This window comes from Spermophilus citellus (assembly GCF_964194105.1).
Source record: "Spermophilus citellus genome assembly, chromosome: 1".
In the NCBI taxonomy this organism is placed as follows: Eukaryota; Metazoa; Chordata; class Mammalia; order Rodentia; family Sciuridae; genus Spermophilus; species Spermophilus citellus.
Genome location: NC_138182.1, coordinates 181,310,179 through 181,324,288, shown reverse-complemented (window position 1 = coordinate 181,324,288; position 14,110 = coordinate 181,310,179). Strand labels below are relative to the sequence as shown.

Below are 14,110 nucleotides of genomic sequence, written 5' to 3'. Positions count from 1 at the left end.
CCTTTCCGCCTGAATGGAGGGTAGAATGTCCTAATTCTTCTCTCAAGAGAGGATGAGCTGGTGAATTCATTCAGGGATGGAAATAGGAGGAAAGCAAAATGTCATGGATCCCGCCGAATTACTCTGACTTTAGTCGTTAGTCATGACTTCCTGGGAAGAGGTGAGTGAGGACCCTTCTCAGGTTGCCTGCAAATTGGTTCCTTAATCCTGGCTGGGCCCTCCATCTCCCCACAGGTGGTCTGCGGCTCCAAGTATCTTGTTCGAGGTGAGAGTGCTCGTGACCACGTGGATCTGCTTGCCTCTTCCCGACACTGGCCACCTATCTATGTGGTAGATATGGCCACACCAGTGGCCCTGTGTGCTGACCTCTGCTACCCAGAGCTGACCAGCCAGATGTGGGGGAAGAACCAGGGCTGTTTCTCTAGCCCCACAGAGCCGCCTGTGGTGAGTCACATTCCGCGGAACTAGAAAAATCCTTCAGGCTGACCTTATCTAAGCCCCCAGTTCTTCAGGGGTCCCATCTGGGAGCCATCTCTTTTATCATTTTTCTTCACAAATGTTTTGTCTTCATTTGTGGGAACCAGCATTGATTGCACAAAATTTTATTAACCTCTGTGTGTGAGGCCATGGAATGTCATGTATTGCATCTGAGGTATCTCATACATGGGTATCTTGTGTTAAAAAGAAGTTGCCTTCCAGATAAGATAGAGAATTGGCATCTTTGAGTCATTGTGCATACTGACCAGCCCTGGGGCACGTTGTTTCATTCTGTATCTTAGATTTGTCCATGAGCACACTACATGGTATGCCTTTTCATCATGGGTTCTATTATTATAGTGTCCTGGTTTCTTTGGGGGCACTTTCCTCCCTTGTTTTTTCATGTTGTCTAAGTGTCTTCCTTTCTTACAGTGTGGATCTGAGATATTACAGTTTCTTCCCTATATTCTAGTAGTACCCATTCAGATTGTCTGTACCTCACCTTGATGTTGGGCTTCCAGATGCTGCTGGTGTCCCTCAATGAATGCTACTGCATCCTGGGTCTGGGTCCTGCGCAAGTTGGCATGGGTAGATCTGGGTGGCTGGCTTGACCTCCCGTGGTAGTCTGCTGGTGGGAAGGGGTGGTCCTGCGCCAGAGGTTAGGCTCTAGCGGGTGTCTGCCCCGCCAGAGGAGGGGTGGACTAGGCCTACTGTGAGCCTGGGTCCCGTGCAGGCTGGTATGGACCCATGGTACACCTTTTGTGACATAAAGACACAGCGGTTTTAGAAAACAGTGATTTTGCCTATAGAATGATGAGCTAAATAAACCACTATTCTTTGTAATTTAAAAAAAGAGGAGGATTGGGGTGTAGCCACAGTGAGGCCTTGGGTTCAGTCCCCCAGTACCAATCTGACCTGACCCTCTCCTTTTAAAAGGGGAAATTAAGACCTGGAGGAGACAATGGACTTAACCAGGACCACATAATAGATCAGTGGCAGAGTGCTTATCTCTGTGTCTTGGTATATCATACCAGGCAGTAGTTCTTACCAGAAGCACACACCTTCCAAGGCCCTCCTTTGGCCTTTGCTGGAAGAGATATTAAGAGATACCAGGAAGAAGAAAAAGTAGTGAGAGATGATTGTCCCTGCCAGAGTGCATTATGAGAGGCGGAAGCCTCTGGCTTTGCATTGGAGTTGACATTGTCATCACTCCCTGGGGCTTCTAAGCTCTAAGAATTTGTATAGGGGACTCCAGAAAGGTATCTTAGTCTCCCTCAGAGCCAGTGTCTCCAACTCCCTGCAGCCTGAGTTAAGTAGGCACAGTGAAAAGAGCAGCTCAAGCATTCCAGTATCTGTTGTGGAGGGTCCTATCCCCGATCTCACCTGAGGAAATGGAGACACAGAGGGAGAAGGGAGCGAGCTGGCCCAGGAGAAGGAGTGAGCAGTGATGCTGGAATTTAAGCAGGACTGGCCAGCCTCACAGTCTGCTCTCTCCTCCCACACAGGTTCTCCCTTAGTCGTTGCATTCCCTCATGACTAAGTGACTTCTCATCTCTTCCAGAGTGTGTCCTGCCCTGAGCTCTTGGACCAGCATTATTCTGTGGATATGACAGAGGCTGAGCACTCCGTCCAGCACCCAGTGACTAAGACTGCCACGCGGCGCATCGTCCATGCAGGCACACAGCCCAGTCCTGGTGACCCCAGCTCTGGGCACCACTCCTTGTCCCTGTGCCCTGAGTTGGCACCCTACGCAAACGTCCTGGCCTCCATCGTGAACAGCAAACCAAACAATGTCCGCCAGCGGCCCATTGCCTTTGACAATGCCACCCACTATTACCTCTACAACCGCCTCATGGACTTCCTCACCAGCCGTGACATTGTCAACCGGCAGATCCATGACATTGTGCAGAACTGCCAGCCTGGCGAGGTGGTCATTCGAGACACCCTCTACCGCCTTGGGGTTGCTCAGATCAAGACAGAGACAGAGGAGGAGGGTGAGGAAGAAGAGGTGGCCACAGTGGCAGAATAAGCCAGGCTGCTGTACAGGGATTGTACCATCTCTCTCAAGCCATAGTACGGCCCTTGCCCAATGCAGATCTCTCCAGGGGACTTGTAGAAGCAGTCACCTGTGGGAAGGGCCTCTGACTGCTGGGACTGACCAAAGAGCTTCCATCTCCTGAGCATGGTGGGGCCCAGGGTTCTTGCTTCTTAATCCTTTGGGGCTGAGGAGAGTTGCCAAGAAACCTCTCATTGGCCCTGAGAGAGCTTGGGGGACATTGTGTGTTTAAGCTGAAGGAGTGGGGCTGAGGAATAGGCACATAGTGGCTTCCTGGGGCTTGCTGCTGGTTGGGATAGAAGCCTGCGTGGGCTGAGGCAGGAACCCTTGCACTAGGTGGGGCAGCTGCTGAGGTATCTCCCCTGGGATGAGCCCTGGTTCCAGCCCTCTGGCCACATGAGCTCCTTAGCCTATTGCCTTGACTAGGGGCCTTGGTGCCCTCATTCACACTAGGGTTCTTGATTCTCCCCAAAGGAGGGATGCATTTTTCTCTGACTCTTCCTGTACCCACCTCTGGGGGAAGCTGGGGAGGGAGGGACAGTCAGCCACAGCTCTCTTCCAGGACTGTTCTCTGCCCTGAGTTTTGGGGAACAGAGTCCCCTTCCTGCTTTCCCTGGCCACTGCTGCTGCACCCTACATCCTCTCTGGGCCCTGGAACCCACACCACAGAGGGGATGTGGCCCATGGTTGTGACATAACCTGGCAGCAGTAGGAAAACTCCCTTCTGTGAAGGGGAAGCAGACTGGGCCATATGGAAACAGCGGGACTGGCTCAAGTGCCCACAGTTTGCTTAGGGCCCGAGAATTGGCCAAGTACTTAATTTATTGAGAGGAGTGGAGTAGGTGGCTTTTCCCCCCCTCTCTTCCCCAAAAAGAATAAAATTTATTAAATTATCTGGTTTTGATGACACAAGAGCCAGTTCTATGGTCATTGTGTGGGGTACATTGTGGTGGAGTTCATGAGGTGTTAAGCTTGTCACTTCATGTGAACAAGGGATGGAAGGAGGGCCCAGGGAATTTGCAGGCACTTGGGTGGCGCAAAGAACCATAGACCAGCTTTGTTAATGCTGTTAGTTTAATGTTGACAGGGACGTCCACAGTATGATTGTTAGTTATGATGAGTCAGCTTGGGGAGTGCATGCTTCTTGCTTGGTGCGGCCTGCCACACTCAAAGGTCCCCTGCCTTCCAGCCCGCGATGGGCAAAACACCCCTCATGTAGCTGCCACTTGGCTCATTGTAGCAGTACCAGATCCAGGGTGGGGCGAGCTGTGGAGTGAGAAGGCTGCGGGGGATAGAAGGCCTGGTCACACTGTTGCAAAGGAGCCGCTCTGCGGTCTGCATCACCTTCCACTCCTGCTCCACATGGTCAGAGCTGTCCTGCCACTTGCAGGGCTGCCTAACCCCGAGGAGCCTTATTTCTTCAATATCAGGGTAATTCCTAGGGACTTCATAGACACAAAATCAGTTCATTTCCATAGAGATGAGGGGGTCAGGCAAGTAGGGTGGTTCTTAGAGATGGGAACAGATTAAGAGAAGGAGCTGGGGTTCCACTAGTTGGTGTAGCAAATGTGAGGCCAACAATGTGAGAACAGTAGCGGGTGGGTGAGGGGCAGGGTTCAGCCCCAGCCCCTTCCTGGCAGTGGTAGCCCAGGCTCTAGAGTGGGGTCCTCAGTCCTCAGGATCCCTCACATCCCCAAGTTTCAGAGCTGGACCGAGCTGTTGAGTGAAGTGATCGTGGGTAGAGTGTGTACATTCTCCCCACACACATCACCCTGTCCTGGAGAAGAGGAGAGGCAGGGCTCAGTCGGCTGCCTCAGCAGAACTGGTAGTTATTAGGCTGCAGCAGAAGCTGGGTGCTCTCTCCTGACTCACAGCAGGCCAAGTGCTCGCTAGAGCTCTCCTCCTCTGGCTCACTGCTGCTGCCACCGCTGCTGCTGCTTGGCAGGTTGGCATAATCCTGAGAGTGGAGACGCCAGAGACAATCAGATTGGCTTCATCAGGCCCAGCCTTTCCTAGCCAACCACCAACACCCTGAGCACTGCCCCACTCACCTGCTCTCTCCTGTCCACTTGGGCCTGTTCCTGGAGGAGGGAGCAAATCTGCTGGAAGGTGGGTCTGCGAGTGGGCTCCAGGTCCCAGCAGGCCTGCATTATGCTGTATCTGGAGACAGAGGTTGCCCACATGAAGCTCCCGGTCACCCTGGGAACCATTATATACCCAGAAGTCCCGAGAACCAGTCAAAAGTGTGTTAGGAGCTGAGGTGTAGCTTTTTTTTTGTAGTGCTGGAGAAGCCTTGGGTCCAGTCTCCAGCACTGCAAAACAAAGTTCAGTGTAAAACCTGTGCTAAATCCTTTGCTTGCCTTCTCAGTCCTCATGGTCACCCTTGAAGATGGGTACTTTCATCACATCCATTTTGACAGATGAGGCCATTGGGATCCTTAGGATCAAGGTAACTAACCGTCTGAGTTAAAAGCCCACCATCTGAGGTTAGGACCAGCCCCAGTTCAGAGCCTTCTCTTGGTAACAGCCCCATGCTAATAGGAAACCCTGAACTCCATCAAAGGGGCTTGTTTTAGAGCCCACTGTGGAGGAGGTAAAGCCTGGAGCATTCTGGACAGAAACCAAGGCTACATGCCCTCTCATCCCCTTCCAACCAAAACCTAGGTGTCATCCTCCCTCCCTGGGACCCCTTCACGTACATGTTCTTCGGGGCAAATGCAGGCTGGGCCATCTGGTATCCATCCTTCACCAGCTTGTAGAACTTGCTGTTCACCAAGATGCCTGGGTAGGGGTTCAGCCCTGCAAGGGCCAGTATCATGCTATGGCCATACTTGTCACTTGCCTTCCTCTTCCCCACTCACATCTCAGGGGTCCTACCTGGACTGTGGCTCTAAAGCAGCAGCTGCTCCTACCCAGGACTGGCTGCCATGCACTGAGCAGCTGGCTTACACTTGGAGGTGAAAGAAAGCCTCTGCCAGGCCTTTCTATACCACATGGAGAATTTTAGCACAGGCTTTGGAATTGGGTGGACAGGTTGGATTTCAGTAAAGCAGGGGCAATCCCAGGTAGTTATCGAGTTGGTAGAGCACTGTATTTGAGGACACCTGTGGCTAGTCCCAAGGAGCTAGCAGGTAATGCTGCTGCTTCAAGGTTTTGCACAAAGGATGCAGCACCCTAGGCATCCCCAACTGCACGAGCAGAGATGAAGGAAGAGGCCAGAGGGTGTGGGTGTCTGATGGGGAGGGTCTGCCAAGCCCACACAAAGGCTGCCATCCTGGGTTTCAGAGTCCTTGCCCAGCCCTTGCTCTGCCCTGAGCACCAGGCATCCTTGGCTAGATTCCTTGAGGTATAAGTGGGGTAACAGAGGAGTGGGCCCCAGCCCAGGCCCACAGTGGGCTCAGTGGCTCACCGAGTGAGAAGATCTCCCAGAGGAGGATGCCGTAGGACCAGACGTCACTCTGAACTGTATAGACACAGTCGAAAATGCTCTCTGGGGCCATCCACTTCACAGGCAGGCGGGCCTGGCACAACAGTCCCCATTACTCAGGGCCCTGGTGCTCTGTCCCCCTCCTCAGCCTGGCACACCTTTCCCCAGCACTCACGTTGCCCTTGACAATGTAGTTGGAGTCATTCATGATGTCCCTGGCCAGCCCAAAGTCCCCAATCTTGGCCACGTGCCCGTTGGTCAATAGCACGTTTCGAGCTGCCACGTCTCGGTGGATGCACTGAGGGAAAGCACTGCAGGATTAGTATGGCTCTCCACCCGGCCCAACGTGAGGGGGACAGAAGTCTGGGTGGAGAGCAAGGCCTGTCCCTGGGAGGAAGTGGACGTGTTCTGGTCCTCTACCCTGAATACCTGTCTAAACATACCAGGGCCCAGGACTGGAGAAAATGTAATATGGTCAATTTGATGTTTAGAAGCCACTGTCACCTGCTTCCTTGCCCTTCTACACCTTTGTCTGTGAGCCATAGAAGCTGCCTTCAAGCTGGGCTCTCGGCCATGGGCCCAGATGTAGTGAGCCTACCCATTACAAGCAAGGGCAGTTGCTATCTTCTGGGCCTGACTGTTCCAAGTCCTCCGCGAGCATTTGCACATATTCCTAGTTTACCCTTGAATACCTAGTTTATTCTGGGACTGTGTCTATTTTTATAGGTATAGACACTGAAGATCAGAGAATTTAATTAGTTGCTCAAAATCACAGCAAGTGGCAGGGCCGGCCACTAGACCATTGACTCCCAATCCTGTCCCAAGGATGATGGCATGAGCTCTGTTCCTAGGTACTGTTCCTGGTCTAAGTGTCTTCTATATGTCATCTCATCCTCATAACTGAGAAAAGTTCTGTTTTCTTCCCTGAAATGATGTGCTTTGTCAGGGGACATAAATGTTGTCTCCTTCACACTATTAGGTAAAAATGAGTGAGTGAAACAGCCTGTCCAAGCTGGGTACCCCATTTCTGCTAAAGTATGAGCCCTGGGCACAGCTCCTTCCACTCACTCCTGAGGCCTTTGGGGCCACTGCCCTCCTGTTCTCCTGGACTCCCACTCCTCCCTTGCCCCTCACAATCTCTCCTTTCCTCCCCTACATCCCGCCCTCAGGAATTCTGCCCCCTTCCCCAAAAGGGACCTGGGCCACCACAGGCCCAACTGGTTCTGACTCACATTCTTAGAAGCAAGGAAGGCCATGCCCTGTGCCACTTGACTGGAGAAGTGGAGCAGGTCCCGGAGCTCCAGAGGCCGGCAGTCCTCCTTGTTCAAGTCTGAGAGGGGAAGAGACATCAGGGCAGCCTCACCACAACCCTACCCCATCCCCCGTCCCCCAGTAGCCCTTCCTTTCTCCCCTGGCCATGTTACCTCCTCACCTTGCTCAGAGAAGGAGTCATTGGAAGAAGTGGAAACAGGCCTCATCTCCACATAGGTGTCCATACCCTGACTGGAGAAGCCACTGTCCCTACATAAGAGAGAGGGTTGAAGGCTGGTCAGTCCCCATCACTGCACTGTCTAGCTCAGGCTTGGCCTCCAGCCATCCTTTGAACATTCCTGGCTACTCAAGGGAATGAACCTCAAGGATGACTTGAGCACCCCTTTCTGATAAGAAGCCCTCCTTCTGTCTGTGCAGATCATTGAGCTGGGCCTGGCAATCCCCAGTGCCAGCTACAACCCATTCTATATTTAGATAGATAGATGTGGGCTTTGCCTTAGAAAGTTCTTCACTGCACCTAATGCCAACATGCCCCTTGGATTTTCCTCTTTCTGATCCTTGCTCTATCCTCAAGGGATACCAAGAAGTTGGAGCATAGTTCCCCATAACAATCCTGCTGGAATTTGAGCACATTCTATGGCCACTACTTTGAATCCTTTCTTCTCTAGATGATATCCTCATCCTTGGCTTCACATTAAAATCACCTGGGGAGCTTTTAACTCTCCCCAGGCCCAGACCACCCTCAGAAACTCTAGGGGCAAGACATTCACAGTTTTCAGTCTCTCCAGGTTCAGGAGAGCTCTTTAAACTAACTCATGCAGATGAACCATCTGAGGAAGCTTCTTAAAATGAGAATTCTGACTCAGCAGATATGGGCAGGTGGCCTGAGATGTATATTCTAACAGTCCCATAGCAGAGGAGACTGAGTTTGAGAAGTGCTGTTCCAGACTGGCCAGCCACTTCTGTTGCTAAAAATCCAACAAGATACGATCTCTGAACTCCTTGCATCCTGTCCTTCTGCGCTGAAGATAGGCAGCCTGACCCTACCCACACTCCAGTGTTCCCAGAAAGGGAACTTAGTGTTTTATTTATGAACTTATTATGGCAAAAACTACACTCTCCTTTGTTTTAGAACTTTGCTTCTTATTAACATAGCCTGGATCCCATTGGCAGGATTGGTTCATGTGCCATTTGCCCTTGAAATTTCTCCACTCTGGAAATACTTTCCCTCTGCAGATTTGAAGGTTAAAGTCAATACTTTTCTTTTGACACTCATTTGGATTTGGTTTGGCTTTTGAAGAGGCTTAGTGTGTGCCACCTGTGGAGGGGTGTCGGGGAATCAGAAGAGGAAGCAGACCATGCTAGCTCTCATTTCTGAGAAGACTAGGCAAAGACAGATGATCTCCTTCTCCTTTTGCCTCCCTGTGCTTGGCAGTAGCTAGTACCAAAATAAGGGCACAACACACACCCTTCTTGTTTTGCTCTTCTCCTGGCCCCAGCAGCCTGGCTCTGGAGCCCCACTGAGTCCCCAAGACAGAGCTTCAGAGTAACAGCGTGGCTCCGGTGAACCCTGGACCCAGAGTCAGAAGAGCAGAATTCTAGCCCAGGTTCCACCCCGGCCCACTCATGTGGATGAAACTCGCCACTTCCTCTCTCTGGTTCCCCATGTGGCTCTGTCCATCTGCCTCTGAGTAGCCTCCAGGAATCACAGCACCACAAAACAACAGCAAGAAAGACACTGAAAGGCTCAACACTCTGATGGCTAACCTGTGGACACGGAGGCCCAGGTGAGCTGGGGACCTGGCTGCAGTCCTGCTGCTTTGGCCTCCTCTCTCCCTACAACTAACAGACCCTTGTCAGTGGTGATATGGGGACTGAGGCTGACTCCTCCTGAGTGGAATGACACAGGGGTGATGGGCGAAATGGACAATGATCCCCCAAGTCTTCCCATCTCTGCTCAGGGCTCAGACATGGACCTCAGTGGTCCTTTCCGCACACTAAGGCAGTGACTTCCTTAACTCTTTTCTCTGCCATCTTTGGTGACCTCCCATCTTTGCCCTCCACATTCCCAGAAGGTGGTAGGTGCTCAAATATTTGCTTAATGATGGGAATATGTGGTAGAAGAGCAGAGTTGCCCTAAAATTTTGGGTGGCACAGATGGGAATGTGCAGGAATCCCAAGGCAGAGCTGACCCCTCACATAGACCCCCCGCCCCCACTCCCTGTCCACTTCCCATCCTTTGCCAGGGTACTACCTGCGGACATATTTCTTCTCCAGGTGGATGTTTTTGTAGCCAGTGTCTCCCTCGGGGTCCTGACCTGAATCCAGGATGGGTCCCAGCATGGCCTCAGCCTTCCTTCGCAGGAAGTTGAGCAGGTCACCATAGCAGCAGTACTCGGTGATGACCAGAACGGGCCCTGCAGTGGCCAAGGGTGCAGGGTGAGGGCGTCGCCCTGTATCCCTGCTCCCCAGAGTAAATAGCAGCATGGGGGCTGAGGGCTACAGGGCTCCTGGCTTGGGACCCCACACCCCTGAGTTCTAATCCTGGCTCTGTGGTCAGGTTTTTCTGTGCCTATGGTAACCCTGGCTGTCTAATGTGGAGGAATTCAAAAAGAACTTCAGCTCAAGGACTTTTTCTTCAAAGGAACTCTATGGCCATTCAGTAGAGGGCAAAGCTGTCTTTGTGAAGACAATGGAAGTGGTTTTGGAGTCCTGGGGCACCTCTGTGGTACCGGGGGTGAGTGTACAAGCATCCTTGGGTGGGGCTCTAATCTTTTGTGTGTGTGTATGTTGTGGTACTGGGGATGGAACCCAGGAGTGCTCTACCACTGAGTTACATCCCCAGCCCTTTTTATTTTATTTTGAGATGGGGTCTTGCTAAGTTGATAAGCCCAGGTTGATCTCCAACTTAGGATCCTCCTGCCTCACCCTCTCAAGTCTCTGGGATTATAGATGTGTGTCACCATGTCTGACTGAGTAGCAACTCTTAAAAGGTAGATTTGGGGCCTTCACTCCAGACCTACAAAAGCAGATGCTCTTGAAACAGAGTCCAAAAGTCTGTACTTCCACCTTCTCCCCCAGGGCTGTGGTGCTCAAGGAAGTCCAGGAGCCACAGAGCTGGTGTGTCACCCTAAGTAGTTCCTGCCTAACCTAGAACTGTGGCCTAGCGGTTTCAGGGAGGCTGAGGCAGGGATCCCACTGGCACTTGGAGAAGATGAGAAGGGGAACATGGAGCTAGGTGGCCCTGGGACCCTCAGATGCCCCAAAAGTTCCCAAGATCATGGGCCCCCATTTTTGCAAAGGCCCCCTCACCTCCATGGGTGCAGGCCCCCAGAAGGTTCACTATGTTCTCGTGCTGGCCCAGGTGACTCATGATCTTCAGTTCCGACATCAGAGCCTCCTTTTCATCTGCATGAGCCGTGGCTGGGAGATGGGCCACAGGTCAGAGCAAGCAGGAGTTACCCGAGGCCCAGACACATCAGAGGTCAAAGTGGGAGAAAGAAAGCAGACATGCAGATGGAAGAAAGAGGGGGGTGGGCCTGTCACCGAGCTGCTCTTGGGGGGGTTGGAATACAAGCTGTGACCAGGCCATGGTCCTGGCCTCTATGCATCCCAACCTCCCTGGGGCTTAGTCAGAAGCCCCCGCCCACCCAAAGGTTGACCAAGAGCTCCTCAGAGACAGGAGTCACAGTCTGGAGCTCCCATAAAAAAGCCATGTTCTCAGTCCCCGATTCTGGGCTCTATCCCGCAGACTCCAATAGGCTGAAAATGCAGGTGTTGCAGGTGTGACCACAGGGCCAGTCCAGTCCCCAACTCCCTTCTCCTCACTCACACTTCAGCATCTTCACAGCCACCTTCAGGACAGCGTCTTCCTTGCCCAGACCAAAGGCTGTGGCCTCTACCACCTTCCCAAAGGCTCCGGCTCCGAGGGTCTTACCTGTCGTACACATAGTCTCCTTAGGTCCCTGGGTCCAGCCTCCCTCTCAGGGCCCACAGGCTCCTGCAGCCCCCCAGGTTTCCACAATTGAAGGTATGGGGTGCTGAGACCCCCTCTCACCAAACTGCAGGTTGTTTCTTGGGAACTCCCACTTCTCATTGTAGGGCAGCTGGGTGGGGTCGATGAAGGTGTAGCTGTTGCCCTCGTAGCTCTCGATGATCTTCCAGCGCACCTGGTATTTGGGCTTCTGCAGGCGCGAGAGGAGGCATGAGGTAACTGGGGCTGGCGGGACAGACCTTGATCTCACCTCCCAAGAGCAGGGGGTACAGGCAGTCCTAAAGCACTATGTTGGAGAAGTCAGGGTGGGGCCCGCCATGGGAGGGGGTCATGGCAGCTCGTGGACAGTCCCTGCTCAACTCTGCCTTCCCTTGCCTTCAAGCCCCAGTTTCCCTTTCTGCATATTAAAGGACTTGGACAAGATAACCAACCTCCAAGGGCCTTGATATCTCTGATAAATTGGTGATTCCTGGGCCAGGAGGGAAGGTAGAACTCAAGATCTATCCATGGTCATTCACATACTTGCCCAGCCTCTCACCCAAATTTCTTGGGTTTTTTTTGTTTTTTTTTGTTTTTTGTTTTTTTCTGCTGAGGATTGACCCCACCGCCACATGCATGCTAAATGGGCACTCTTCCACTGAGTACTCAACAGCCCTTTTATTTTAATTATGGTAAAATATACATAACATTATATTCACCACTACAACCATTTTTAAGTGTATGGTTCAGTGGTATTAAGTACATTCACACTATTGTGCAACCAATTTCCAGAACTCTTTTCATCTTGCAAAATAGAAACTCTTGTACCTATTGAAGAACCACTCCCCTGTTCTCCTGCCTCCCACCACTGACAACCATGATCCTATTTTCTGTCTGTATGAATTTTATTGTCCTAGGTTCTTCGTTTAAGTGGGATTAGATATTATTTTCCTTCTGTGGCTGGCTTATTTCACCAAGTATAATATCCTCAAGGTTCATTCATGTCCGAGCATGTGTCAGAACTTCCCTCCTTTTTAAGGCTGAATTATAGTCCCATCTAAATATTTTACTGAGCATCTACTTCTATCAGGCACTGCTGATTCAGCATCATACAACACAAACTCTAGACTCCAGTGTTATTTGCACTTTAGCAGCTCAGAGAGGCATTTAATGCAAGTAAATGTATATGTAGGGATTTCTGCAAATAGTGTTAGTGCTGTGAAGGAAGTGAACAGGGTCACGGTATAGAGAGCAATGTCAGAGAGGACACCTGAGGGGCAGCCATAAGGGCTGGCCAAGTACACACAAATGCTGTGACTGGAGATGGGAAAGACCCTGACAAGTTGGAGGGACAAAGAAGTGGTTGGTGTGGAGGGAAGGTGAGGAGGAGGTCCGAGAAGCAGGAAGGTCTCGAGGGCTATGACAGATGCAGTAAGAAGCCCGCAGGGTCTGGCACAGGTCTGCTGAGACAGCCCAGGGGGGTTCCCTGGTGAGCTTCTGGCTCGCAGAGCTGGGTGTGGGATCTGGAGAGGAGAAACAGCTGCCTCTCCCTTCCCTGCCCCAGGCAGCTGCAAGGGGCATTGTGCCAAGGACTGCCCGGGAGAAGTGCTGAGGAGGACTGGGGCAGTGGAGGACACTGAGAACACAACTCTCTTTCCCAGCAGGCCTTGGGATTGGGGATCGGCTTGGCCATGTTTAGTAGATCCTTCCCTGGATACCCCCAGCTGGGTGTGTGAACAGATGGTGGCTGCCAGTCTTGCCAGGTTAAAAGACTCTAGATAGCCATAGGGAGCAACTTCTAGTGGGTAAGTTGGGAAAAAAAAGACTGCAGTTAGTCATAAGGAAGAACTTCCAGGCTCTATTCAAGAGGGTAGGCTACGGGCAAACCTAGGAACATCCATGTTATAGCTTGGAAGGAGAGCCTGAAATGAGACAGAGAGAGAAGCTTCCTGAGTCTCTGAGGATGCAGGCCCTGCCTGTAGGGGCCTAACCCAAGAGACAGAGACCAAGAGTGGGGAGGGCACTCTGACCTCTCCGGCCACTTCCATCTCCAGGAGCCCCTGTGGCCACGGCTGTTTTTTCTCCTCGCCACTTCTCCTTCCTGTGTCCCCCTGCAGCTGGGCTGAGTCAGCCCATCCCTGCCCCCCACTGGGAAGGGGTGAGATGAGGAGGGTCAAAGGGAGAAGAGGTGGAATTTCACATCTGGATCCTAACTCCAGTGCTGAGTTCTGCATCCACCTCGGGAATCCCTACCGTCCTCCAGCTCAGCACAAACCCTTCCCAAGGCACTCTCGGCACCATCCCTAGGAGGACCTGTCCTGTCCTGCAGCCCTGGATGGGCTCCCACGTGGCTCTCCAGAGCTTCTGCCCAGGGGAGCCTCTCACTACCAGTGAGACTTGAGGTCTGGGCGTTGCCTCGGCCAGATCCCCCAAGAAGGGGACTGTAATGGGGCAGTGGGTGCTTCCCGAGCCCCTCCTGTGAGCTGGCCCTGGGTAGATACTCGCCACACATAGCTCATCGGCTCCTGGACCTGCGCCCCATGACCACCCCTGGCTTCCCTTCTGGGATCCAAGTGGGTATGGAGACTACAGGAACCATCTAGGCCTGGGGGTGCCGTGGGCAGATGTCCTGCCTCAGGAAGGTGGAGGCCTGAGCAACTCCCATGGGAAGCTCAGGGGGACCTCCTGGCCCCAAGCCCAGTCCAGGCCCCAGGATCCTAGTCTCTCCAGCAGCCTTCCATGCTGTCCCTCTTTGGTTCCCTCCCTGTGTCCCCTCCTTGCTGCTGGCTGACTCCTGCCTTTTCCTCTTCCCCTGCAACCCCACCCAGGTTTCTTTGGGGACAGAAGGCAATGACTCAGCCCTGAGGCAGAAACAGCCCTTTTTCAGGCCGGGCTACTCCTCATG

At 52.5% G+C, this 14,110-nt stretch overlaps 2 protein-coding genes across 8 annotated transcripts in view; one reads left to right on the top strand and one right to left on the bottom strand.

Moving 5' to 3' along the window:
* The window catches only part of HMGXB3 (HMG-box containing 3), a 61,376-nt gene extending 57,939 nt beyond the window's left edge, over positions 1 to 3,437 (top strand). For 4 of the 5 annotated variants that reach the window (XM_081282914.1, XM_081282911.1, XM_081282912.1 and 1 more), the window contains 2 exons: positions 235 to 444; positions 2,039 to 3,437. In XM_081282914.1, the coding sequence (XP_081139040.1) occupies positions 235 to 444; positions 2,039 to 2,506 (678 nt within the window). In that variant the 3' untranslated portion in view covers positions 2,507 to 3,437. Of the gene's footprint in view, positions 1 to 234; positions 445 to 2,038 lie in introns of those variants that run through there. The other variant, XM_081282915.1, reaches the window with a different exon arrangement.
* Positions 3,438 to 3,589: 152 nt separating this feature from the next.
* The window catches only part of CSF1R (colony stimulating factor 1 receptor), a 28,623-nt gene continuing 18,102 nt past the window's right edge, over positions 3,590 to 14,110 (bottom strand). For all 3 annotated transcript variants that reach the window (XM_081282963.1, XM_081282964.1, XM_081282965.1), the window contains exons 11-21: positions 11,290 to 11,416; positions 11,065 to 11,169; positions 10,545 to 10,655; positions 9,487 to 9,649; positions 7,393 to 7,481; positions 7,193 to 7,290; positions 6,136 to 6,258; positions 5,943 to 6,054; positions 5,233 to 5,332; positions 4,585 to 4,693; positions 3,590 to 4,490 (exon numbers count right to left, since the gene is read on the bottom strand). In XM_081282963.1, the coding sequence (XP_081139089.1) occupies positions 4,347 to 4,490; positions 4,585 to 4,693; positions 5,233 to 5,332; positions 5,943 to 6,054; positions 6,136 to 6,258; positions 7,193 to 7,290; positions 7,393 to 7,481; positions 9,487 to 9,649; positions 10,545 to 10,655; positions 11,065 to 11,169; positions 11,290 to 11,416 (1,281 nt within the window). In that variant the 3' untranslated portion in view covers positions 3,590 to 4,346. The remainder of the gene's footprint in view (positions 4,491 to 4,584; positions 4,694 to 5,232; positions 5,333 to 5,942; positions 6,055 to 6,135; positions 6,259 to 7,192; positions 7,291 to 7,392; positions 7,482 to 9,486; positions 9,650 to 10,544; positions 10,656 to 11,064; positions 11,170 to 11,289; positions 11,417 to 14,110) is intronic.